Consider the following 27,743-nt stretch of genomic DNA (forward strand, 5'->3'; position numbering starts at 1 on the left):
GCGGTCAGGATGGACGCACGTTGCAGTTAAGCAGCAGGACTTTGCCTGTTTAGTGATTAGAGAGGGGATTTCTTGACCTCCTTATTCCATGTGTCACTGTCTATAATGGCATCCCCACAATGCAAATATGCAATATGCTGTTACAGGAACTTGAACGTCTAGTGCCTGAAGTTGATGGCAGGTTTTCCATCAATGCAAACTTGAGCGTTTAGTGTTTGGATATTGATGACAGATGACTTTTAGGCTCTGTTTGGTTGAGGGAACAAAGTTGAATGTAATGGAATGGTTCCACATATTGGCATCATTTCAGTGTTTGGTCGGTGAAATCTAGATATCTGGAATGGAACGAAGTGATTCCACCAAGAGGAATATTCGTCTCATATGCGAAACCAACCGATTCCTCGAAAAACAAGGTATCACTCGGTTCCTGTTCCTAATCGCTCGTCACGTGAAAGCAGTCTCACCGCTCTCTTCGAGAAATCATCTCATCTCGCCATGCTGCTGGCGCGGCTGATAGCCCTGACCGGATCTTGGCCATCTCTCCATAGGTGATTATATCATTGGCATCTCATTGTATCTCTTAAACCAAACACAAAATGAAACGGTTCCATTTCAGTATTCTACGTGAACCAAACAACAACCAAAAAACAAACTAGAACTATTCCATTACATTTCATTCCTATAGGAATAGAACCGTTCGATTCCGTTCTACCTTGTTCTCCAACCAAACACTGCCAGTAGGGCACGCTCAAAAGAAAAAAAAAGTATTCAGATATACAAGGGCAGGCCACTCTTGCCGTCCTGCACGTGCTCTCCGCAGAAGATTTTAATATACTCCGACAGCAGAAGGTGACTACCGTTAGAGCAACAACAGAAGATGCCCCCAAATTTCATCCCAAAATCTCATATATGAGGCCCTTATCTCATATATCCCCCAAATCTCAACTCTTTTCGACAGATTTCCTAAATCATTTTCCCCATAATTCACTTGACTATATTATACTCATATCTTTCAACCGACTTTCTAAACTTCAATATTTCAAATGAGTTGATTTGAAATCGTATATTTGAACACTTATAACTGAAATCAAAATGTTTAATTTTATTCATATTATTATAGTTAATAAACTATTATAGTTAATCTATTACTTCCTCCGTTCCTAAATACTTTGCACTAAAACCACGACAAGTATTTAGGAACGGAGGGAGTACAATCTATCAAATTGGAGTTGGTGGTGATGGTTGGGCGCCGTGGGTCAATTTCGTTAAAATTTCAATCAATATGCCACTGCCCGTTATTTTCTCTTCCTCCCATCTTATTCTCTATTCCTCATCCGTCTTACAACCGACGCCACTGCGCCCGCATGAGCCCATGCCCGAGTCTCTCTCTCCCCCCCCCCCCCACTCCACACACAAGCCCGATGCGTGGGACAGCCCGCCTCCGAGAAAGACGCCACGCCGCCGCCGGACTCGTGGGAGATGGCCGACCTTGACGGCACCATGAGATTCCTACCCCTTTCTGCCCGCCGCGTCAACTCCTCGCTAGACCTCGCGACCCGGTGCAACCGCATGACCGCATCCCCCGACACCCTAAGCATCCCGGCCTTCCCAACGTCCACCAACCACCTGCGCACCCCTTGCAGCCGATTCCAGCTACCAAGTTCCGTAGCAACGCACGGACACACCTGCTAGTAAACTATAATAGTAGAAAAATCCATCACAACATCTCTCTATGGTATAAAAACAAACCTGAGAGCTAGTTTTACAAAAATTTGCCTCAATTTGCAAAATCATATGCATCAATAACAAATGCCGGTACACTCTTCTCCATCTCTATCTCCACACGCCTGAGCAGAGACAGGGGGCGCACCATCTTCTGCACTATTTTCTCAGCTTCCTGTCTCTCTCAACTCCAGAACCTCTTAGGCTCTTTTTATTCTCTCCAACTCTCCAGCAAAGCAACGCCGCCACCCATGGCCGAGCCCTGCCAGCGCGGCCCTCTGCTCCCCCATCCCCTTCCTAGCGCCGACGCCATCTCCCCCTGCTCCAATCCCCGTCCACAGTCGTCGTCCCTGCTCCTGCACATCGACGCTGTCTGCGCCCATCCCCATGCTCAGCACCGCCTACGCCGCTGCCCTTCCCCTGCACCGTGCCGCTTCCTTCGCCCCAGGCACAACGCCGCCTCCGTCTCCCCCTCCCACTACCTCTCCCTCCCTCTCAATCGACGACGGCAGCTGGTCTAGCACCGCCAACAAACAGATCGGCGACGCCTTTTTCGAGATCCGTGGCGGCTCCATCCCTCCAATTGCGGCAGCCGACGGCGAGGGCAGGGGTGTGCCGGGCGCAGGATTTGGCGCGAGGGAGTCTTCAGCGTCGGCGATTGCTCGATGCGGGATCACGAGCGCTCTGCTGAAGTTCGGGGATCCCGAGCGCGATTTGGGTCGTGGCTGAAGTTAGGGAACTAGATGGGGGCTCTGCTGGAGGGCTTTTTTAGCCCATATTCCATATATTTAGCTATCGGGGGTTCTCCTGGATTTGCTCTTACAGTTTTCAGGAGATTTAGTTCTTTTATTTTCCACAGAATTTCACAATGAGTAAAATGCATCGAGGTTCCAATTCTTTCGTAAATGTTTCAAGTTAGTTCTAATTTTTTGAAACTGCACGTTTAAGTCATAGTTGTTTCATAAGTCGTTCAGCACAGGTTCTAATGTGGCTCAGGCACGTGTCTGCTGCCGACGTGACTATTTAGTTCCACATGGCTGGTGAGAAGGTGGACTCTTTTAAAAAAAAAGAAAACCTGACTTCTTCTCTTCTCTCCCACGTAACCTCTCTCCTCTTTCTCTACTTCTCAGCCGCCAGCAACCTCCTTGCCGGCTAGCTCCCCATGACTCTCTCGCTCTACACCAGGCTACGCGTTCTCAACCTCTGCAACAACTCGCTCTCCGTAGCCATGGCTGACCGCCTCGACGGGATCTTGTCCGCCGGTGCCGGGGACGGGAACGGGCACTGCGGGCTCGTGTACCTCAACCTCTGAGTCAACAACTTCACGGGTGCCATCCCGACGGGGCTCGCCAGTTGCTTCGACATGACTTGGCAGCTGATGGGAAATGGTGGTGAGGAGGACCGAAGAAGGTGGAGCAGCGGAGAAAGAGGAGGGGGGTCACAGGGGAGAGAAGAGAAGGAGGCAAGGGGTTTCTTACAAAAGGGAGTTAACCTTGTGACCTGACATGTGGGCTCAAGTAGCCACGTCGGCAGCAGGCACGCGTCCAACCCACATTAGGATCTGTGCTGAACCATTTATGAAACAATTGGAACTCAAACGTTTAGCTTCAAAAAATTCTGACTAACTTAGGACATTTACGAAAGAATTGGGACTTCCGGTGCATTTTACTCTTTCACAATCAAGGGAGAGTATTCAACACCACCAGTTTTAGAGCATCTCCAACAGATGATGTAAAATAGGACACTGAAAAATTAGGACAGGGCACCACTTTTGCAGTTTTTCGTGCCCTAAAATAGGAAAGCCATTTCAGATGATGTAAAATAGGACACTCACAAAAATCAAGATGATGTAAAATAGGGCACCACATATGGCAACACTTGACACTTTGCAAATTCGCACACATACAAGAACCTAGATAGTTGACAAATAATCACACAAGCATATGAATAGCATAATCAAGATCATAGCTTCATCATCCGAAGCACATATGAAAGATCAACGACTCACAAACGTAGTTCACACAAGCACAACACATAGTTCAAACATATCACAAAGGCATAGTTCAAACATAGAACAAAACATAGTTCAAACATCATTTTGTGGATCCCCTTCCTTGCCATCATCGGCTCTTTTGCCTTCATTGCCTCCATTGATGGGAATGTTGAATGAACCCATTACATCACCCATGGTACCTTCATTGAAACCACTTGTGGAAGCTACAAATGAGGGGATGGGAGCAACCATGGACGCCATGAATCCACCCATGGCACCTCCAATGCCTCCCATGCCGCCCATGGTACCTCCAATGCCGCCCATGCCTCCCATGGATCCCATGCTGCCCATGGTTCCTCCACTGCCTTCCATGGATCCCATGGATCTGTCATGTACATTGATCTACCCGTCATAATCTGTCATGTAGTTTGATGTATCCTTCATGATTTGCTTCACATACTATGAATTAATAAGGTACTTGTAATGTACTTCCTTCGTTTCATAATTCTTGTCGAAATCTTACATATATCTCGAGACCTTTTATGAATAAATACATCTTTTTTTAAGTAAATTTGAGACAAGAATTATAAAATACTTATAAACATGACTATGCACTTAGGTCATGCCTAGAAGAAAAATGATCCAAAAAGAATTGGCATCACACATGCAAAAAGCAAAAAAGTGGTCAAAGCAAAAACAAAAGGCAGAGAGAGAATGGCAGGAAGTTGTCAGAGAGTCACGGGGTAAAGCAGCAGTACCTTTGCTTTATTAGACTAATTAATCAAGGACAGCGCTACTGCGCGACGGCCCGTCCAGCTTGGTTGTTGCTTTGTACGTGCGAGTAGTTCTGTCTCTGTTAAACGAACCAACATGTTCATCCCAACATTCAATCTACTAAACCCACACTGAGTACTAATAATCTCACAGTCAGACGCAATAACCGTGGATTACTTACTAATCGTGTGCGCTTAGCAAATACCTAAAATTCCAGCCGCAGAAAATCTGAACCGTTTATTTCTTTCGTTATCTCCTAACCCGACCGATTTTTCCAACACCGCCTCCTCCTTCACTTCCCCTGCAGCCATCCTCTGGCCCCGCCACACAGCGGCAGCCGTCGCCTCCTCCACCACGTCGCTCAAATCATCGCAAATTTATGTACCCCGCCTCTCGCGTCACAGGCTCACAGCCGCCCCAGTCCCGCTGTTGTGCCCCGCTCACGAGCCGCAGCCGCCGATCCCCGCACGCGACCCACCGCCGTCGCGCCCGTTCGCGAGCTGCTGCCCCTCCCCACCCCCACCCCCACCCCCCTCCCCGCCGTCCCGCAGACCGCGTCGCCGCCCCGCCCCTCCTCCGCCGCAGCCAGTCCAGGGGAGGCGTCGTCCCGGCGTCGGCACTGCTGCTGGAGTCCGTTGAGGTGGAGGCAGCAAGCGGGAAGGAGGAGAAGACTCCCATGTCGTGCTCGATCTTCTTCGACTCGGTCGTCGCCGACGGTCTACGGCGAGGTTGCAGTGCGACCACGAGTTCCGCCTCAGTAAATGGTAACGTTCCTCTCATGCGTCCTATCCGTTGAAAAATTTGCCCACAACCACCCGAAATCGCTCAATTGCTCCCTGATTTTGGTTTTGGAGAAGTCATGCCCACCTGAATAGTCTCCTTGAAATTGCATGATCTGTTCATCTAATCGTCTCTCCTTTTACCATCACCCCTTCTTCTCCCTTCTGATGCCAATCCTAGCCGCCAGCACCTCCACCAATGCTCCACAACTCCACATGTGATTCTGAGATAATTACTTCAAAAAAATTAGGCCACCCGTACTGAAATCAGAAAAAGCTATTCTCTTGACGAACATTGAGTTGTCCTGAATCTCATTGATGTACATTTTTTATATAAACTATTAGATTTCTTATACTCACAATAATTTTGATGCTGACCTTCCCTTAATTGTATCGATGTATCGAATTCATATATGTTTCCAGTATTCAGCCATTAATTTCAGTTTGGCCACTCAAAATACTAGGGCTAAAATAAGATTCACCAAACATGGTTGAAATTCAGGCCTGCAAAATCATGATAGAACATATTTCACCTGGGGTGCTGTTGTTGTAGTTTCCTCTACGGAACATGCATGGCATTATTCACTTCTAATTTTCTATTTATTTCAGATGGATTCTGAAGGCAAGGATCAACTGGTGGCTGACACTGAGCTATACTATGACATGTTGAAAACTGTTGCATATCCTACATTCACTAATATCCCATCAGTGGATTCCCTCAAGCAAAGGTAGATCTAATCATTTAGCATTTCTAAACAAAAAGGTCTCTTGAAGATATTAACTCGCATATACAATGTCTGCACTTAAGCTCGACTGAGTCCAACATGATGTTAATTGTTGCCTGCACTTCTCCATGCTTTTCATGCTTTTCAAGCTTTTTGCTTCCAAATTATTGTAGCAGTTATAGATATTTTTTTTCCCTGTCCATGAAAATGAGTGTTTGTCAGTTCAGTACTCTACTTAGCCTCGAGCTACAGCCCCTAATTAGGAAAAATCCGGGTTTCATCTTTTGTTTAGTGTCTTGGCTGTTGCAGATATGTAAGCTTAACAAATATTCTACTTCCTTCGTCCAACAAAAGATGTCTCAAGTTTGTCAAAATTTGGATGTATAGGTGCATTCAAATTTGATCAAAGTTGAGACATCCTTGGTTGGACGGAGGGAGTAGATTACTTGCTTACATGGTGTTGCTTCTTTTCATAACAGTTACCTGCAAGAAATGTCCTGCTATCAAGGCAGTTTTGTCTCTGAGTCTGGTCACTTTATGATCGATCGACCAGTGCTATGAGAAGCAGGCCCAATATTTGAGCATTTTTCATTTGTTAATGGTTCCAATATTTGTCCACTCGGTCAATTCAATTATTTCTTAAATTTCTATGTGTTGCAGCTGCCGGATGAAGCCATATTATCTGAGGCTGTTGAATCTCATCCTGTGCAAGATTGGTTTAACACAACTGCTGGTGTTGGGGATCCAGATGCGCTCTTTCTGGCTTTGAAGTTCCAAGAAATAAATAATGTTCAGAGGGACATATTTTGGAAGCTTCTGCCATATAATATTCATTCAGTCCTGACAATATTTTCACCGAAGTGCATCTTCTATCTTTGTGCTGTCGATGAAAAAAAGTAAAAATAATATAAATTTGCTTGCTTGGATTGCTTAGGAGGAATGAGTTGTTGCTTGCTGCTTTTGCAACAAAAATAAGAAAATCGGTCGGCTTGTGCACTGGCATTCCGGTCCACTTCTTTCCCTTTCGGTGCCATTAGGATCCAACTGGTGATGCATTGCTTACCTCTCAAGTTGGATCGAATCGTTGATGTATGTTATCAGAGCAGAATTTTTCCACTGAATGGATTATCATTTGCCGATACTGAAGATTTAAATTTACCGGAGACAATCAACTAAAGAGTTATGCAATTTAAGCACCCAAGTTGAACTCATTTATGCTCCTGAAGAGGAGATTTGGTCTGATGTATGATTCTCATTCTTGTATTTACCTCTTGTTTGGCCATATTATTTCATCCTTTTGGGACTTTTGCTCATCATCTTTGGCGGTTGACACATTGGTATTTACAGTACTTAGAAAAAATTATTGTTGAATGTCTCTTACATTAGTTATTATACAAATCAAGTGCTCTGATCAGGTTTTGTTATGAGATATTACAAAAATTGTGCAAGTTGATTGTGTGATTGAATTACACGTGCAACACGATTACTATCCAGAAAAGAGAGAGTAATCTCACTTCTGAGCTTGCTCTGAAGTAGCTCAGAAGTGAGATTAACACTTGATACAAAAAAACATCTTTGGCATGACGGCATGCAGACCCTAATTCGAATTTGATATACACCAACTAAGTAGTCGTGTACGTTGCTGGAATGAAATAAAATGTGTGTGGATCATACGTGGCACGCACAAGCTTACAGCTGCACAATGATAACTATTTAAATGTTCAACGAAAAAAAGCAATAACAATAATTTAAAGAGAAATTAAATTCAAAATACATATTTAACGTTTTAGGACGTGCGTGCACGTGCACACTTACTAGTGTCTTGTAAACTTACAATTTTAAAAATCCTATCTTTCAAACTATCTACTCTAGTTAAGTTCAGTCTTCAACGGTAGCTTTGTTTTTACGAAATATTTAAAACTAGACATATTTTGGCACATATTTTTTCACTAATGAAAACTACCACCAAACAACTTATAAAATTACCATCGTGTTGGTACCACGTTACCACATATCAGTCAATTAGTTAGTTTAAGAGACTAGTGACGAAGATGTAACTTCGACAATGTCCATATTGATGGACTTGTATCAAGGAAAGATGAGTGTGTGTTGACGAACTCGTCGGCTAATAAGGACACAGGGGACACGATTTACCCAGGTTCAGGGCCCTCGATGAGGTAATACCCCTACATCCTGCTTGTCGGATCTGTATTGATGAGTCGATTACAATGGGGTGCCGCAGAGTCTAGATGCACCGAGTCGTCGAGTGCGTTTAGGCGACTTGTATCTAAGTTGGGGGTGTTCCTTGGCTCCCCCTCCTGGTCCTTTATATATGCAGGAACTCAGATCTCAGGTAGAGTCCAAGTCGGTTACAATGAGGATATATACTCTAATTAACCTTCCTTATCTTGAGTCGCAAGATTTGGCACGTAAACTCCTGGAGTCGAAGTAGGCTTCCTTGTGGGCCCCCAGCTGGGCTGTATCGGGTATACTCGAGTCGAGTACGTGGTTAGTCATAACTACGTCAGTAGCCCCCAAGTGCCTGGTTGAGTCGAAGACTCGACTAGGGACTTTTTCCGTAAAGGATGAGCTTATTCTACTATTAAGCCAGTTGCATAATGCTGCTGACTTGGAGTTTAATCGATTTGTACTTCGAATGAGAAGTATTTTCGACTCAGAGAGTCTTTGAGCCTATGCTTTAGTGCTTGATTGTTAAATGACAATTTCACAATATGATCTGATAGGAGATCAAAGCAGTGAGTGAGAGTCATAAGGATATATGCTTAATGCGCCTAGATACACGAAAAGTCAAGTCCAGTTAATCGCTCTAGGGCAACAACAACACTAGCTTTCATCAGCATTCGAGTCCCCGGGCTCGAACCTGGCGACTGGCGAATTTTGACTTAGCCAGCTGGGGTCTTATAGAGTCAAATTCCAGTTTTAAGTACTCGACTCGTTCGTCAAGATTGCTTGAACTGGAAATACGCAGCTGGTACGTTTCCAGGCCCTATAGGAAGCCTACGGGTCTTATCTTCATGTAATGAACATGGTTGCAGGGAGCGACCCGTAAGTGAGAATTGTTACTGGAGGGATGCAACCGATGCATATCCAGGCCCAATTTTTAGGACTTACCTTCATACAATGAGTATGGATTTGACTGGAAATAACGTAGCTGGTATGATTCTGGGCCCGTAAGAGAACTTTCGGGTCTTATCTTCATGCAATGAGCATGGATTTACTGAAATACGCAGCTGGTACGATTTCAGGCTCGATGGAGTGATCCATGAGGCTTATCTTCATGCAATAAGCATGGGTTTTACTAGAGCAACGCAGCTGGTGCGGCTCCAGGATCTTTGGACGAGACCCAAGAGGCTTACTGTTATGCGAATGAGTATAAACAAGTGAGGTGTCGCAGCTGGTGCGACTCAATTGAGTCGATTAGATGAAATCGACTGTCTTGTGCCAGGGTCATTACGCTATTTTTATTGTTGTGAATAAAGAATAAACAATAGATGACTGTATGAAGTCTTTAATATAAAGTAACAACTGATTAAATCGCGACTCGAATGAGAGTCTTTAGCATTCATAATCGAGACCCAAGACGAGTCCCATTCTTATGATACAAACTCCTCCCTATACGAGAGATAGCTTTTGAGTCATGGTCTTTGAGTCAGACTCCGTCACCGATGACGTACCTGTTGAAGGTGAAGAGCCGTTGGGTTAATACATGTGACTAGGTGCACAGTCTAGCCTGACAGCTAGGCGTACTGTTGGCGAGCGTCAGTGGGAAAACGGTCCCACTTCCGCAGTAAATAAGGCATTAATGATTTCATTGATTCTTGCGCCCGAAGATGGGTGGCCGTTTATGTTTTCACCGCTTCACTTCCCGATTGATGTGGGACATGTGGCCAATATAAAGATCTTGTGGCCCGGATTCTTCGGCCGGGTTCAACCTATAAAAGGAGGAAGGTAAAAGGAAATGCCTTTTACCCTTCTTCTTCCTCGTGAAATCAGCTCAGGCGCTAGAGCTTCCCGTCTCCATAGCCAAAAATCTCTTGCGAGTTCCTTCTGCGACCAAGAATCCCACACCATCCAGAGATGGGCAAGACCAAGACCGCGGGTTCTAAGACCGATGCCGGCAAGGGAGTTGTTCCCTGGCCCGTGGTGGCCGACAACCGCGTCAAGTTCCTGGAACTCCAGGACGAGGGATTGTTGTCGGGGGACCCTGACGAGGTTCGCTTCTCGGCAAAGGAGGAAGACCCGCGACCGTTGCTAGGTGAGCGGGTGCTCTTCCTCAATTATGTGCTGCGAGGGCTCTGTTTTCCCCTTCATATCTTTTTCCGTGCTATGCTGCTAGCCTATGGGCTGCAGCTTCACGATCTGCCCCCCAATTCTTATTTGCACGTTGCGTGCTTCATCACGCTGTGCGAATGCTTCTTGGGGGTAAGTCCTCATTGGGGCTCTGGAAGCGGATCTTTATGATCAAGGTCCAGAAGGTAGACGCTGTTGGGAGCGTCAACTTCCAGGTACGGCCCGACGCCAAATACTTCTCGCTCCAGCAGCGTGAATCTGTGCAAGGCTGGAGGTCGAAGTGGTTTTACATCCACTCTGACGTCCCGGGTGCCGATCCGAGTCTTCCTGCCTTCTCAATCAAGAAGAAGGTAAAGAAGACGGCGGCATGGAGCCATGAACTGACGCCTGTGGAGGAGTCTGAGGCGACTCCCCTGATGGCTAAGATTCACTCCCTTATGGGGTAGGGGTTGACAGGTGTTCACCTGATAGCTCTTTTCCTCAAGATGAGGATCCAGCCACTGCAGGCTCGCGTTCACCCGATGTGGTCCTTCGAAGGACCCGGGGATCCCACTCGAGTGAACGCGGAAGAACTATCTCTGAGCGAGCTGGAGTCACGGGTGCGAAGGTTAATGACCCTGATCGACGTGACTCCAGGCAAGATTGACTCGCCAGTGGTCCCTTATGGCCCTGACATGCCAAGGGAAGAGGTAACTTGTATTTCTGCCGCTGTGAGCTTGTATTTGTAAGCTACTAATCCGCTTGATGGTTGTAGGGACTCGAAGATCCCTTGAGTGAACCTCCTCCTGCAGGGGAGGAGCTGGCCGACGAGTCCTCGGAGTCGCCAGCGCAGGCGAGCGACTCCGAGACTGAAGAGGTTGCCCTGGAGACGAGAAGGAAGCGCAGGAGGGAGTCGAACTCCAAGTCTGATGATCAATCGACGGGTGTCGAGGGTCCACCCGCAGTGACCTCGTCTCCTCCTCCAGCAGCGAAAAAGACCAAGACAGGCGGCCCAGCGCCTGTTCGCCGATTTGGTCTTCTTGGCCGAGTCACCCAGGCCAGGTAGGTAATTCTTCATTCATTAGCTAAATAGTGTAATCTGAATACTGAACTAGCTGTTTTCCTTTGCCTCAGCTCTGTGGCGTCGGGTGACCAACCAACGACCCAGGCTATTGAGACCACCGGGTCGGACCTGAAGGCTTCGGGTCCCTCGATCCTCATCGAGACGTTTGAGCCTCAGGCATCGATGCCTGAGGGGCCTTCTTCAGTGAGTGGGGAGTGTCAACCCCAAAGGTTGTCCCGCTCGTCGACTCACTTGGAGAAGCATGGAGCCGAAGCGGCTCCCTCGACTTCGGCTAGTCACGTAAGTCTTGGGTCCTTGTTTGTCAAGCAAACTTCTTTTGTTAAAAAATTTTACTCTCCCAGTGGGAGTATGAGTCAGATGCTGACGTAATCACTGCCGCAGCCAATCATCCGCTCCATAACAGAGTTTGTTGATCGCTATGACGCGGTGACGGCTGAGCGAGATCAGCTTTGCCAAGAGTTGGAGCGAAGCCAACAAGAGCTGAGGTCTGCTCAAGGTAATGCCTCCAATTTAGTCTTTCTTTGAGTTGAAAAACTATTGTGTCTTACTATTTGTCGTCTAGATCTCCTTTCTCAGGCTAACTCCCAAAAAGACGCGGCCGAGCTTCAATCCAAGTACTTGGAGAAGAAGCTTGCTGATCTGGCCAGGGAGTCGACAGAGAAGCTGGAGGCTGAAAAACGCCTCGCTCAAGAAGCTTCGGGCGCCCTTCTCGCCAAAGAGGCCGAGAAGGAGAAGACGAGAACCGTCCGACTCCAAGGAGTCATTGGTCCCCTCGCTGGTAAGAACATCGTAGTTATAAATCCACTCCTTTGGATATATTGTTAACGCTTTGGCTCATTTGTAGGCCTGCTTTCCTTGTCTGGTCTTCTGCCTTCGAGTGAAAGTTCACTCGACAGGGTGATTGACGCTGCGGCAAGCGTCTGCTCTGGAGCAGCGACTGGAGTCCAGGGAGCCTCCCGGGTGCTCACTGGTTTGTTCGGGAAGATGTTTCCTGACGAGCCGGTGCCTGAGTCGTTAGGGAAACTCGTAGAGTTTTTCAGCGCTGATCCGGATCCTCTGGACGAGTTTAGCCGGGTTCAGACCAACTCCAGTGTGGAGTCGACATTCGTGCTAGCGCTAGCACACGGCGTCGGCGAAGACGTGCTGCGGAAGGTGGCTTCCGGCATTCCCTTGTTACCCAACGGGGAGGAGGTGGCTTTGATGCCTTACTTCCAGCTTGGGGAAGAACTGGCGTCCTAGCTGTCGGCTCAGTTGGGGAGCATGGCATCTGAAGGAGGAGCGGCTCCACCATCGTCGACTGCTGCGCCGAGCCAGGAGGTGGGTCCAGCTTGAGGCTTAGACTTCTTTTAGGCTTTCGCCTGTCCTCTTTGTATTTTTCCTTCTTTTTTGTATCGTTCTTGCTCGAATGCGAGCAATATTAATAAAAAAACATCCTTGTTCCTTTGCACTGATATGAGTCGGACTCCTTGCTTTTAGTTAAGAAACGTGTCTTTGAATCCTTTCCGGGACTGAAAAAATGGGGTATTTCTCTTCTGGAGCGGCAGAAAGAGCCCACAACTTCGATAGTCGAGGTAGACACAGAGAGGGTTGTGACACCTGAGCCGAATATCGCGAGAGCCGCGATCTCGGCTGAGATGCTCCCTTCGGGAAACGCAGAGTCAACGGCTCCAAAGGAGGTTCCTTCCCCGAACAAGACTCGAAGCGAACTAGAGTACCTTCAGGTTGCCAAGACCAAGTTGAAAGCGGCTGCCGCCCGGGAAGAGTTTATCTTCGAGGAGCTTCGCGGGCTGAGTTCTCAGCTTCAATGTGAGCCGTTGCATCCTTTTTGCTTGGATCTTCTTCTTCTCGGCCTTTTGTTTACAAACATGAGTTGTTTGCAGATGTGCAAGCCGACCCGCGAGCCAAGCAAGATCGGGTAAACAGTGCCCTAAACGCTCGTCAGACGATCGACCGATCATCGTTCTTGTCTGACCGAGCAAGGGGTCATGACCTGATGCTCTTGCGAGACCGCATAGATCAGAACAAAAGCGTCTTCAACTCCTACTTAGAGACTTTGAAGGCTATTCATCAGGCATTCTGGCCCTTGGAGGAGGTGCCCCAAGAGTTGAGCAAGCTAACCCGAAAGCTTGGGCAAGACAACGTCTTTCGGGAGCTGATGTACCGTCAGCTGGTCCCGGGGACGAAGATAGCCTAGGCGTTTGTGCGGGTCCAGTACCCTCGACTCGATCTTAGCCAAATATCGGAGCTTCCTGGTGACCCGGGCGATGAAATCGATCTGCGACCTCATTTCAATGCAGTTTACGAAGAGGCGACGGGAATCATTGGCTGGCGTTACTGGAAAGGAGAAGATCTCATAGCGCGACAACGTCGACTGCCGCTCAGTAACTGGCAGTAGTATAGATTCTACCGGGTGCGCGACCAGCGCTCCCGGCGGGAGTAGCCCCGAGTCTGGTGACAACTGTTTGCAGTGGTGACCGGACTCAAGTTATGTACTCAAAGATTATATCTTGACCTGGGGTCGTTCTTGTAGAAAGAGCTTTGGTATTATAATTGAATTTGAATGTGAATTTTGCCTTGAAGACTCCCGGTGGGAGTGACGCTGAGATCCTTTATCCTCCCTTGAGTCTGAAGAGTGCAAGACCGCGAATGGCGTTTACCGGGTGTGCGACCAGCGCTCCCGGTGGGAGTAGCCCCCGGGTCCGTGGTCGACTATGAGTAGTCGGGTGCGGACCCAAGTGAGCTTTATTCGCACGGGTAGTACTTTGTTTACTTGCTATCTGGTTGCAGGTTCATAGTATCATGTGCGTCCAAGACAAGTATTAGAGTCGATTGGACGCAGCCCCCGAGTGTCAGGTGCGTCCAAGACATGTCCAAGACATGCATTAGAGTCGATTGGACGCAGCCCTCGAGTGTCGGGTGCGTCCAAGACAAGTGTTAGAGTCGATTGGACGCATCCCCTGAGTGTCGGGTGCGTCCAAGACAGGCATTAGAGTCAATTGGACACAGCCCCCGAGTGTCGGGTGCGTCCAAGACAAGTATTCCTCCAGCCCATCCTTTTGAATGTATCAGAGCTGCGAATCGAGCGTTGTTTGGCTTGCGGTAAAATGTTACGGCATGCTTGGGCGGAGCCACCAAGTAGGTAGCGAGCCCAAAACATAAATGAGAGTTCTCTGTGTAGCGATTTATTGAAACTTTTATTGAGTACCGGAGTACAGTAGGGAAACAAAAAACAACTGTGACCTAAGGATGCTAATAAAAGTTGTAGGGGGAGGAAATGCTGAAAGATTTTAAGCGTAGAATCGTCGCAGTTGTGCGACGTTCCACGGCCTATTGTATGCGACTCGTCTTCATGTCTTTGAGATAGTAAGCACCTCCCGGAATCACCTTGGTGACCACGTATGGTCCCTCCCAAGGCGATTGGAGCTTGTGATGACTCTTTTGCTTGAGTCGTAGTACGAGGTCCCCTTCGATGAAGGCGCGGGTGCGCAGCCGTCGGCTGTGGTAGTTACGGAGGCTCTGTTGATAGACGGTTGCTCGTGCAAGCGCAACGTCGCGAGCTTCATCGATCGCATCGAGTGTGTCTTCCATTGACATGTCAATTTCCGGTCCAGAGTATGCCGTGACTCTGGGAGCGTTGAAACGAACGTCTGCTGGTAGCACTGCTTCAGTTCCGTATACCATGAAGAACGGTGTGAACTTGGTACAACCGTTTGGAGTTGTCCGCAGGCTCCAGAGTACAGAGGCAGTTCTTCGACCCATGCCCCGGCTGCGCGATGCAGGGGAGTCATGAGTTGTTTTTTTATGCCGACTGTGAGCAGGCCATTCGCCTTTTCGACCTGTCCGTTAGTCTGTGGATGCGCAGCTGATGCATAATTGAGGTGGATTCCCATCTGTTCGCAAAAGTCCTAGAACTCGTTAGAAAGGAAGTTTGACCCGTTGTCGGTGATGATGCTGTGAGGGACTCCGAAGCGGAAAACAATGGAGCGAATGAATGTGACGGCAGTAGTTCTCGAGGTGTTTGTGATGGGCATTGCCTCGATCCACTTGGTGAACTTGTCGATAGCGACAAGTAGAAAAGTATGACCCCCTTCTTTTGATCATTGGAGTGGCCCGACCATGTCGAGTCCCCATGTGTTCTATCTTCCTCGGGTAATTTATGGAAACGAGACCCACGATGGGTGTTTCGAAGAGGGGGGGCGCTTCTGCCCAAGGTGTCGGATGACTCCGGCCGAGCCTTTATGGACGCTTGAAGTTCCTCCTCTATCTTCTTAAGTTTGTCAGCTTCGAGCTTCTGTTGCTTAACAAACTCTTCTTTTTCTTTGACCAAGTTGAAGCGGTTCCTGGACAAGGAGTTCGCATATAATTCCAACTCTGCAGGAGTTGGGTCATCCATGAGACCTCTCGAGTCAAGGGCTGCCTGAACCCGCGACTTCTCCGCTGCTGGATGACCACCTTGCGGATTTGCAATCATATCCGCAATCGAAGGAGTTGAGGTGACAGGGTTTGTCATGAAGACTTGGGCGATGGCACACTCGGGCGCAGAATTGCTACTGTCATGACAGCCTTCTTGTTCCAGGCAGTCGCCAGCGTCGCCTGGGACGGGGATTTCTGCGTAACAAGGCGAATTGGCGTCGATCCTGAAGGGAGTCTCTGGGGAGTCCTGCCCTCCTAGTGGTTCTGCCAGATCCGTCAGCGGGATCCTACCTGAAGGTGAAAGAAGAAGCGTCTTCTTTCGAGTTGCAGCAGTTAGATCTGGTAATCGAAGGATGCCAGATCGGTCGGCTCGGAGATGGAACTCCCCGAACACGAGATCCACGCCAGTATCAAGCGCGTTGAATATCGTGCGGCTGGCGGGAGGATGAGTGGTAAAGTGAAAGGACCCGAAAGTCATCGACTCCGCCTGAGTCGACGATGGGTTTGAAGAGTCTGAAACCGCCGAGGTCGTGTTTCTAACACACTTCTTTCCCACAGATGGCGCCAATGACGAAGATGTAACTTCGACAATGTCCATATTGATGGACTTGTATCAAGGAAAGATGAGTGTGTGTTGGCGAACTCGTCAGCTAATAAGAACACAGGGGACACAATTTACCCAGGTTCAGGGCCCTCGATGATGTAATACCCCTACGTCCTGCTTGTCGGATCTGTATTGATGAGTCGATTACAATGGGGTGCCGCAGAGTCTAAATGCACCGAGTCGTCGAGTGCGTCTAGGCGACTTGTATCTAAGTTGGGGGTGTTCCTTGGCTCCTCCTCCCGGTCCTTTATATATGCAGGAACTCAGGTCTTAGGTAGAGTCCAAGTTGGTTACAATGAGAAGATATACTCTAATTAACCTTCCTTGTCTTGAGTCGCAAGATTTGGCACTTAAAGTCCTGGTGTCGAAGTAGCCTTTCTTGTGGGCCCCCAGTTGGGCTGTACCGGGTATACTCGAGTCGAGTACGTGGTTAGTCATAACCACGTCAACTAGCGACATGCATTTGGTATATATGTGTCAACGATAGAGTCTTCAACACACCTTTGCATGTATGTAACCACAAAGTCATAGGGAGATACGACAACGCTGACACCGCTAGCCAGAGTCATTCGTTCTATAAAAGAAGTTGCCATCATATTGATAGATTTACTACTTGTTTGGTAAAAAGGTCACCAACATAGTGGCGATGTAATTGCCATGCCGATTAGTATAAGTTGCCACCAAGGAGATGATGTACTCAGCAGACTGTATTAATAGTTATTAGTTTATCACCATGGTGCTAATTTATTTATTTTGTCTTAAAAGTTGCCAACCGATAAAATATCAAGTTGACATTGTTGATACTAACAAATACCACGTGGTAATTTTATACAAAATAAGATGGTGACTTGTGCAATAAAGTTAGTATCACACACAAGATATGAAGTTACCACCCGATGATAAATCAAATTGCCATCCCTGGTATTTACAAATGCCACATGATAACTTTATACGAAATAAGATGGTGATTGGTGTAATAAAGTTAGCATCCTATAATATAATGAAGTTACCACCCGATTATATATCAAGTTGCCACTCCTTTTATTAACAAATACCATGTGATATCTTCATAGAAAATAGGATTATGATTTATGTATTAAAGTTACCATGCCATAATATATAAAGTTATCACCCAATAATTTATGAAGTGACCACCTTGTCAGTAGTAAGGTACCATGTGGTAACATTTTTAAGAGTAGCATGGTAATTTTATACTTTATCGCATGGTAACAATTTAAAGGGTCTAATTTTTTTATCAAAACATATTCGATTGGGATTTAGGAAGATCTTGTCAATACGATTCCAAGGGTGAAAACGGATCGCGAATCGGGCTGGCAATTTAAGCTACAGACCATTTTAAATTTAATCAACTTGGTATTTTTTTTAACCTTAAACTATGGTCTTAGCAAAAAAGAAACGTTCATGCAGCTAGCGCAGTAGCGGTGCACACGCCATATTTCCCATTTGACATAAACCTGAAATTTGGAACAAATAATTATTATCCAGTGCGGCACTGCATGCAGTGTATATGCTGCGCATGCATGCATGCCGTCTTACACGTTCTCCAATCAGTCAATCGAGTATTCCTAATCTATGACTACAATTGCGTCGCGCAAGATGACCGGAGAACGTTTGCTCGTTAAATTTCCCGATTAATCAATACTCTAACGCAAGATACGGTAACTTAATTGATTGGCACTGGCACATATCTCAAAGTTCAATCTCGTTGCTCGGACGGTGGGGCGAGATAGGAGGGGGGTTACAGCCTCCGGTTTAACCCAACCCAGATAAAATTTGCTTGGCTCAAGCGGAGATATGCCTCAAGCCCTCAACACGTCCTGACGGATCAACAAGCTGGAACCCCCTTTGTTGCCTGCACTAGACTACAAACGCTTTAACGTGATTTTTGAGATAACCCAAGCAACATCGTATTTTAAGTTTATTTCTTTATGTGGATTTTCCTTTTTAAGTCTTTGAATCACGCAGTGTTTATAACCAGACAGCATAACGCCAAGATTCAGCCATAGACTTCACCATCAGGCACGGTTTAGATTCAACTCATTGAAGAAACAAAAATCCATACGCAACAAAGAGATCATATGTTCCAGCATAAACCCTTCTCCAGCGCAAGACATTTGAGGATGCAGAGGACACTGAAATGCCGACAGACAGAACCGCCAACCCGAAGAAAGTTAAGAGTACCCAAAACAATCACTGTTCTACAAAATGGTCAGGGGGCTCAGACATAAGCACATCTTCAAACACGTCCCCGCCCTTCAGTATGCATGCAGATAACCAGCAGAGCAGAGAACCAACAACTCAGGAGGGGTCATTCTACAAATCATCATTTGATTCATCCTGCATCAACAGCTTTGGACTTTAGACACCATGGTTTTCTACAAATAGCTAAAACCAGAAATGTAAATTTTGTCAAGCCAAGAGGTACTTTTTTGGACTGTTGTTATATTCTTGAAGCTATCACTTGCCAAGTTAGATTTATTTTTTAGTTAGAATAGTTGTGAGTTGAACCATCATGAACAGACAGTAGTCACCGCTAGTATAGTATCAACTAGAAATTCTGAAAATCCAGAAATATTGCACACAAGATGAATGGCATAAATTGTTGGGAACAGAAGGGCAAACCTTCACGATAGAATTGGCAATTAAGTCGTTAGCCTCAGTTTTCATGTCAGGATCTTCTGTGTCAGAATCATAAGCTCCCCCGCTCCATAATCTGCTGCGCTGACTTGGTCTCTTGTCCATATCCTCCTCCTTCTACATAAGTAAGTTATCAAATAGGCACACATGACAAAGCAAGAAAGTGAATTAAAATGAGGAATTGGCAATGGCAAGAGAGGAACCTCTGCTGGAGCTTCAGGATCAGATGGTCTATCATGAAATTGAGTGTTTGGGACATGTTCTAATGTTGAAAGATGATCCAGTATCATGTTCCTGCAGGAAGATTCCAGTACAGCAATTAGCCATACCACATAAAAAGATTATCATCTAAAGCACATGTGCAAGAAGCAGTGAGCAAATGTACTAGCAATAAAGTGGAGCAAGTTTGAGAATTCAAATCACAATGATACAAGAACGAACTAAGGAAAAATATATTAATCTATTCATTAAAGAAATAGAGAATTAATTGTGTAGCTGAATATTCCTATTTAGAAGACGGACACAGTTATAATTAAATGCTGAAGACACTAGCACAGATCATCACTAGTGGTAGCCCGTACAGAAGCTTCTGAAACAACTTCCAGTGAAAGAATGCAGAGAAATTTTAAGACACATACAACTACTTTGGGATGTTCATTCCTCTTGATTTAATATACATTAGCTCTTAAATAGGTATTATTAGCTTTATTTTGGAATTTTTCAGGATCAGATAATGCACACTGGAGCTAGCCTGATGCTGCAGCTACGATCATCGTGGTGGCAGCGACAGCAGTGACAAACCGCCCGTCACATCGCTGGCAACGTTGGTGGCAGAGTTGATGTGTATGTAGACCTTCACACCGCCGCTGGATGCTCCCTGATCCCAAGAAGCGTCAGTGGTGGTACCAAAGAGGCAGAGACCATGTTGACGGTGGGCGACGTGCTCTGACCATGAGCTGCTGGGAATGGGATGCTTGCACTGGCAACATGCTGACTGGGGAGGATGAAGTCACGATAGGCGCTCAAAGAGATTACTGTTGCCAGTATGAGGAACTGAAGAGCTAGTCCACAGGAGAATGAGAATGCCATGCTGGTGATGCTTTGAAATTTGTAACAACTAGTTCTCGAATTTATACAGGGAAGGGAACTCGATCTACGTGATTAGTCTGGACAATGTCATGGGCCAGTGTAGTACCATTCTGCCTGGCCCAGGGTGTGTATACGCCATGTCAAGTCATCATGCTTGTCTCCTAGCATCTAGTTCTAATGCTCTATTGTGCATTGTCCCATCTACAGCAAGTAAAATTCTCACGAGACACTAGACAATGTGGCAGTGCTACTAAAAACATGATGATTCTTAAAATATCTCAAGAATGTAAAATACTTCTATTTTGCAGGGGACAATACATTAATAAAACAGTTTACTTACTTTATATTCTCCAGGTCTTTTGTAGTATTTAAATTCTCTACGCTTCTTGGTTCAATATGAAGATTATAGTCAGGGCCAAAGTACTCATAGTAATCATTATAAGGCAACTTGTTATCAGGTTCAACCCCAACGGCAACTGCAGTCTGCATAGCAACAACCCAAATAACATCAGTTCTGATAACACTCAACCAACAACTTCAATCAGCTGAATGTGCAACAAGAGAGAAAGGTAAACCTCATAGCACCAGCAGCGAGCAACATTTCTGATGGTGTAACCTCCACCCCCTAAAACCATCATAGGAACATTGAATGACCTAAGGTAACGGAGGCAGTCTGCGTGGCCTTTCACAGACAGATTAAAGCAGCCTAACCTATCTCCGGCCAAAGAGTCAGCCCCACATTGGAGAACAACAACCTCTGGCTGATAAACCTCCATTACTCTCTTCATGATGCATTGGAACAGATCACGAAAGGTAGAGTCATCAATGCCATCACTAAGGGGGACATTTACAGCATAATGTTTTCCTTCACCAGCTCCAACATCAGTAATGTGTCCAGTACCAGGGAAGAAGTCCCCATACTTGTGGAAAGAAACCGTCATGACTCGGTTTGTAGTGAAGAAGGCCTCCTCCACACCATCTCCATGGTGGACATCAATGTCTACATATAGCACACGCTGGAACAAAAGAAAAAAAATGTCCGTCAGAAATTAGATACTCATCGTTTGATTCTAAATTTCTAATGTTGTAGCAACATTATTTGATAGCACAATAGCAGTGCAGTTATGCTTTATAAAGCAAAAGACAAATTCTGGCATATTCTACAGACATAAGAAAGCTTGAAAGAAAAATGCACGATAATGCTTGGCAAGTTTGGAAAACATGTGTCCTGTTTTATTGAAGATGAGATAACCTAACTGCTGATATTAAAAACTAAAGGGGTGATGATATTTCACCAGGCAACATTTTCTAGAGAGATATAAGTTGTAAGGGTGCATATCAGTCATACAGGAAGCAAACTGGATAATTACACTACAATACTGGTACAACTTACTTACAGAAGCTTGGGAACCAGTCAACCTCGATTCTAAGAAAAGTCTAAAATCATAAAACCTCATGCGTACACAAAGGCAGTTGTCTAACGATACAGATGATCAACAAATCTTGCAAGCCAAACAGGATACCTAGCAAGTTCCATGCATACAAAACTACAATATCAATTACATAAATCCAAAAACATTGAAGATATACATATGAGTTCACACAACGGAGAAAATCATGTTAACTCGTTTCTCACATCTGACGATGCTGGTGAAAACTAATGGTGCAAATTCCAAAATCACCATATCAGCTAATAAGAACTCACTATTGGAAACACCATATGGATAGCAGCAGCATCCACTTAATGAATGTATCTATTTGTTCATATTTGCTGTAAAATCACAAGTATACCTCTGTTCCTAAATATAAGATGTTCTAACTTAGTCCTAAGTCAAATTTCTTAAAGTTTGACCAAGTTTATCGAAAAATCTATCAACATCTACAACTCTAAATTAGTTTTGTTAGATCCTTCACGATGTATATCTTTATGTATACTTATTTGATATTATAGATGCTGGTACATTTTTCTATAAACTTAGTATAACTTTAAGAAGTTTGACTTAGGACAAAGTTAGAACATCTTATATCAAGGAACAGAGGTAGTAACATGGATACACAGCTTTGCATTCACATTCCAGATGGTTTTATAGCCCTACACACAGCCATTCGAGTCCCTAGTCCTCCACAATAGTGACTATATTGGCACTGGAAAACATTAACAAATTTCTTTTGCTCCTCTGGCAATCGCAGCAACGGGGATCCTTTTGAGGCTTAGCACCCTCTGCGCAACAAACAAAAACCCGATAGCTGGTGCCCCTAATAATCACATCCATTGCAATATGCATCTGATTCTAAACCCTAATAAAACCCAAAAATCGTAGTGCTCCATCACTTCCAATCACCGAACAGTTTACACAACCTAAGGAGGGTATCTAAACAAGTCAAGTGTGAAGATAAATTGGGTTAACAATAAGCATACCCCCTGAAAAAGACGAAGAAAAAGCGTACCCTGTGGAACTTCAGAAGCTCGAGGATGGCGAGGACGATGTCGTTGACGTAGCAGAATCCGGAGGCCTCGCCCTTCTTGGCGTGGTGGAGCCCGCCAGCCCAGTTCACGGTGATGTCGGCGTCCCCACGGTTGAGCTTGACGGCGGCGCCGATGCTGCCGCCAGCGGACGCCTGGCAGAAGGGGAAGAGACCGTCAAAGACGGGGCAATCCTCACCGACGTTGAAGCGCTTGACGGCGCGGGGGTCGAGGATGTTCGGGTTCCCAGTGGCGGAGGCAAGGAAGGAGACGTATTCCTCGGAGTGGAAGCGGCTGATGTCGGCTTCGGAGGCAGGGAAGGGGCGGGAGAGCTCGAGTAGGCGGTGGAGACCATAGTGGACGACCAGCGAGTGCGCCATGCGGATGCGGTGCGGCTTCATCGGGTGGCCCTGCCCGTAGTAGTAATCGCCGATCGTGGGCTCGTAGAAATAGCTGACACGACGGCGGCGGCCGTCCTCGCCACCCGCCGGAGACGGCAGCGACGCTCCTTCGCCTGACGCCGCCATTTTGGGGGATTTGTTTTCTTTTCCTCTCTGTTTGGGGGTTTAGAGTCGAGAATGCGAACCAACAGGACAACCACTGAGCAAAACTATATAGACCTGAAAATCATCACGCGTAAAGCGGAGGCGGTACCATCGATGGTATCTACACCCGGTGGGCGCTCGAATGTGTGGTAACACGTGAGCTTCCCTATCTTGATAAAAGATTAAGAGAAAAATAGTATAATGCGAATGATCGACCCCTCGTCATGGTAGCCGCACAACACGTCCATGTTACTATTTTATGTTAACTATTTAAATAGGCGTAGTAACATAATTTGTGATAACATATACACCTCATTTATTGTTTTTATAGTTATTTTACATTGGAAAGTTTGATGTGGTGGTAACAAACCTAGTTAACACAACCCTCTCTTTTCTCATTTAATACATGACACATCATCAAATTGCTTACTTAGCATTTCATTTTACTATCTATATTACTCCCACTATGAGTAGTCGTGGTGAGTCCTCCGAAATATTTAACATGCCTTATACTCCATTAAAAAGAGATGATTAAGGGAAAAATACTACTTGTGTGTCTCTCTCCCATTTTTTATGTGACCGTTGACAACTTTTTTTTTCCTTTGTTTCTCTCTCATTTGTGTTAGGCATAATCACGTGCCTATTTTCTTTCTGACTAATTCTCCAATATGTTTGCTTTCTTTTGTAGATGAAATTTTAGAGGCTGCTTGTTTCTTTTGTACTAACTGTACTTGGTGTTAAATGTAACAGTGGCATGCAAGTACATTATGGTACATGACATGCAAGTCTGTAAATACATTGTGGTACATGACATGTACATTATTAGTTTTTATTAAGTACCTCATCATAATAATCAAGACTGTATACATCAACTTTATGTATCATGAAAAAAATCACTCTGCGAGCATCTACCTCGTCAATACTTAGTACCTACTCTCTAAGTTCATTATGGCACATCATGTACCATAATGCATTCGTCAAAACTTAGTACCTTGTCATGTACCCATGTACATGTTAATCTTATTGTGTACATTAACACATAAAATGGCACATTAAAGTGCACCAAACAAATCACAGTACAAGCATCGCAAAAAAAATTAACTAGACGTTGAGGTACCTACCTAAAGTACCAAGAAACAAATAACAATACGTCGGGGATTTGCATGGTTTAGTCACAAGCTCGTTCTTAGTCATGGAGTTTTATATGCTTGTGCTACTTATCTAATTTGTTGAACTATTGTGAGTGTGAACTACTTTAAATTCGTGGTTTATGTAAGACTTGATAACTATTTATGATGTAATAGCTAGCTTTGTGTGATGGATCATTTGTTCTAGATATGGTTTTAATGCTGCTCTCATATATATTGTCTTACTAATCTTGTCTGGAGATGTGTTAACTGAGCCATTATAGGATTGCTCCGTCACAAGATCTCATTGCAAAAGGTAAATTATTGTGTAGGGATTTAGCTAATCTTATATGTTTCTTGGAAATATTGCTTTGTTGTGTTGTGGATAAATCCTTGTAGGTTCATTCACATTTGGTATGCCAACTTGAGGTATTGCTCTAAATCGTTGAATAAATGAATCTACATACACTTGAGAGAGCTTATTGTTGTATCTTTAATCCTTTGCAATTGAGTTATTGGTTTATGAAATCTAGGGGGGTGTTGATGCTAGTGTATGTGCACTTTGGTGGTGATGACAACGTGTTTTCTTATCTAATCTTGTGTTAAGCATTTAAGTGTTTATAAAGAACTTGACACAAGACGATTCGTGGAACCTCGAAAAGGAAAGAAGCGTAGTGGTGTTTAGCGGCTTTTTCAGTTGATTTGAGTCGTAGGACATCCGTATTATTAAGAGGGAATTCACAAGGGAAGGTAACGGGTGAATCAATTTCATGTACACATCTACATACAATTGCACCCACTAAAAAGCCTACCCAAAAAGGTGAGAGAAGAAACCGACTTCAATTTCCCTGTTCTGGCTTTCTAGGTTCCCAGGCGGCGGAAGTTCCGGGTGAACTTCTGCCCGAACATCTGGGTGCTCTCTGTTCGTCCCAGAGGAAAATGCGGAACTTCCGGTGAATATTCAGAACTTCCGGTTAGCCGGAAGTTCCGGCCTATCCCGACCTGTGCCTAACGGCTCGATTTTTGGGGACCCCATTTATATACCCCCTTCGTCCCCAACGAGCTACCTGATCGACTAAGTAACCAAGAACACCACCTTTCACCCAAAGAACACAAAAGCTTAAATCTCCAAGATCTCCTTCCTTAGCCACTCCCAACTCTTGATTATTTGAGTATTGGACGAGAAGATCTTGATCTAGGGTTTTACCAAGCCAAAAGTTGATTCCCCTTGTTTCGTTTGTGGATTTCGTTTCTCTTGGGCATTTGGGAGCCCTAAACGGAAGCGGTTGCCTTGAGCTCTCCCTTGGTGTGAGGAGCTCGGGGACTGGATTGGGAGCCTCCAATTGAGTTGTGGAGCTAGCCCCGGTCAAGTTGGAGAAAAGCAGGGGCGCACCCAGCCGGGTGATTGCGTGGGGTCCGCCCCACCCAATAAATTTGAAAATCCTTTTATCATAAGTAAAAAAATATAAAATAATTAAGGGAAAAAAATAGAATTGTAGTGTATTTGCCCCACCCAATGTTGAAAATACAATGTTTTTCTCATCCAATATTGAAAACCTGGGTCCGCCCCACCCAATAAATTTGAAAATCCTTTTATCATAAGTAAAAAAATATAAAATAATTAAGGGAAAAAAATAGAATTGTAGTGTATTTGCCCCACCCAATGTTGAAAATACAATGTTTTTCTCATCCAATATTGAAAACCTGGGTCCGCCACTACCTTTGTGGTAGAGCACTCCTATTCTCAGTGAGCCTTTGTGGTGCCTCTACCTTTGCGATAGAGCACTCCTACAAACGGAGACGTACACCAATCCCAATAGGTGGAACTCCGGTGAAATCTTAGTCTCCGCGTGTGGTATCATTTTCACCCTTTACATACTTGCTATCTATTGTTGCTTCGGCTATATACTTCATAATAGGGTTGCATTCACTTTAGAGAATCCAGTGAGCATGATCCTCCACCAAACATGCCTAGCGAGAACGCACCCCAACATGACGTGAGAAATCGTCTCATCCTCCTGATCACAAAACGGACAATGCTCCGGATGATCAAGACATCTTCTCCTCAGGCGGTCAGCCGTCCAACAACGCTTCCAGCAAACGAGGCACATGAAAAATTTGCATCTTAGGGGGTTTGTAGAATCCCAAACCAGATCCATACCTGCCATGTCCACCCGTCCTTCAAATAAAGCCAAATAGGCTGACCGAGCGCTGAAAGAACCAGTAGTGGACCAATTCCATTTGAACGAATCCTCCCCCTCCACCAACTAAAAGTTTTGAATTCGATCCCACAAATTCAGATATTGAGTCAGGCCCTCTTCAGACAGATTTGGGCTGATCTGTCTTGCCCAAGCATTCTGACAAAGACCCTCAGCCACCGAGATGCACAAGTTCTGATTTCTTCTAGCCGGCAACACTTGAGGCGCTACATCCCTAATCCTCTCCCCATCAATCCAGGGATCAGCCCAGAATTTAGTATCACGACCATCTCTCACCAACACCAAAGTAGCCGCCTCAAACAGGTTCAATGAATCCACCGAAACCTGAATGTCAAACTCTTGCCAGGGCCTCCAGTTTTCAGTTCTCATCAACCAACACCAACGGGCCCTTAGTGCCACATTCAAGAGCCTAAGATTAGGAATGCCGAGACCAACCAAACGTTTTGGAGTACATACTGCCTGCCAAGAAATCAAACAATGGCTACCACGAACGTCTTTTCTCCCTTTCTCTGTGCGAATAGGAAGATCCAACGAGAGCATGGCATAAATAGACATCACGCACAACGTGAATTTGATCAAAACGAGCCTTCCACCGGAAGATAGGAGATTAGCACACCAACCTTGCAATCTGTTGCTGACCTTGTCAACTAGGAATTGGAGCTGAGAGGCAGTTGATGGGCCGCCGTTTTCTCCAATTCACCCGAAGCCCAGTGGCCAGCCCAAAGTCCACAAGGAGAACCGAGAAAGCAGAAAGGTCCAACTGCGTAGGCCTGATAAAGGAAACCACATCATCTGCAAAAATTGGCGTACGACGATGCAAACCACAGTTAAAGAAGACCAGCAGTAGTAGCTTTGTCAAGCAGATTATTCAGCACGTCCATTGCTTTCTTCATCCAAGCATATTGTGCGAGCACAAAGGAAAAGAAAGGACCAGAGAAGAACCATACCGATGGGTTTTTTTTTGGAATGCAAGGATGCATTAACTGGTGGACGAAGCTTTGTCACTTGCCACAAGAGAAATTACAGCAGCATGATGGCCATCGACATGCAAGTCGGTGCCCGTAGAAAGGTCACGGCCAACATAGGTCAACCTGTGCGCTACAATATTACAACTCCTAATACAATTAACAACTTGGAAATCAGAAAAATAAGAGGTCAGCAGCTCCTTGGTTTCTTCGATCGGCATAGAAATAAGGGACTTGTCAGTGGTTGACGAGAGCAGAGTCGCCCTAAGGATCGTAGAGTCAGTTTCCAGCA

The 27,743-nt window shown here is 45.5% G+C and overlaps 1 protein-coding gene and 1 long non-coding RNA gene across 3 annotated transcripts; one reads left to right on the forward strand and one right to left on the reverse strand.

The window, feature by feature from the left end:
* Positions 1–4,829: 4,829 nt before the first annotated feature.
* On the forward strand, positions 4,830–7,306 carry LOC104583617. The gene is made up of 3 exons (XR_731471.3): positions 4,830–5,253; positions 5,878–5,996; positions 6,654–7,306. It is a non-coding gene; the product is annotated as an uncharacterized LOC104583617 (long non-coding RNA).
* An 11,085-nt stretch (positions 7,307–18,391) lies between these two features.
* On the reverse strand, positions 18,392–23,189 carry LOC100834631 (histone deacetylase 6). 2 transcript variants are annotated; one of them, XM_010236329.3, is made up of 6 exons: positions 22,580–23,189; positions 20,707–21,147; positions 20,472–20,614; positions 19,246–19,336; positions 19,028–19,156; positions 18,392–18,742 (listed from the first exon to the last, which is right to left on the reverse strand). In XM_010236329.3, exons 1-6 carry the CDS (start codon positions 23,120–23,122, stop codon positions 18,719–18,721), a joined length of 1,371 nt encoding a protein of 456 aa, XP_010234631.1. In that variant the 5' UTR covers positions 23,123–23,189; the 3' UTR covers positions 18,392–18,718. The 2 variants fall into 2 exon arrangements, with proteins under 2 accessions (XP_010234631.1, XP_003573796.1); XM_003573748.4 differs by having other exon boundaries at positions 19,028–19,159.
* Positions 23,190–27,743: the final 4,554 nt, after the last annotated feature.

The sequence above is a fragment of the Brachypodium distachyon genome, chromosome 3 (assembly GCF_000005505.3).
Source record: "Brachypodium distachyon strain Bd21 chromosome 3, Brachypodium_distachyon_v3.0, whole genome shotgun sequence".
Lineage (NCBI taxonomy): Eukaryota > Viridiplantae > Streptophyta > Magnoliopsida > Poales > Poaceae > Brachypodium > Brachypodium distachyon.

What these genes read in the sequence shown, in the direction of transcription:
- LOC100834631 (XM_003573748.4), bottom strand. Translation starts at nt 23,122, where the DNA reads ATGGCGGCGTCAGGCGAAGGAGCGTCGCTGCCGTCTCCGGCGGGTGGC. An exon ending in CTCGCTGCTGGTGCTATGAG is followed by an intron (nt 20,615 to 20,706) that starts GTTTACCTTTCT and finishes GTTGCTATGCAG; the next exon opens with ACTGCAGTTGCCGTTGGGGT. An exon ending in AAAGACCTGGAGAATATAAA is followed by an intron (nt 19,337 to 20,471) that starts GTAAGTAAACTG and finishes ATCTTCCTGCAG; the next exon opens with GAACATGATACTGGATCATC.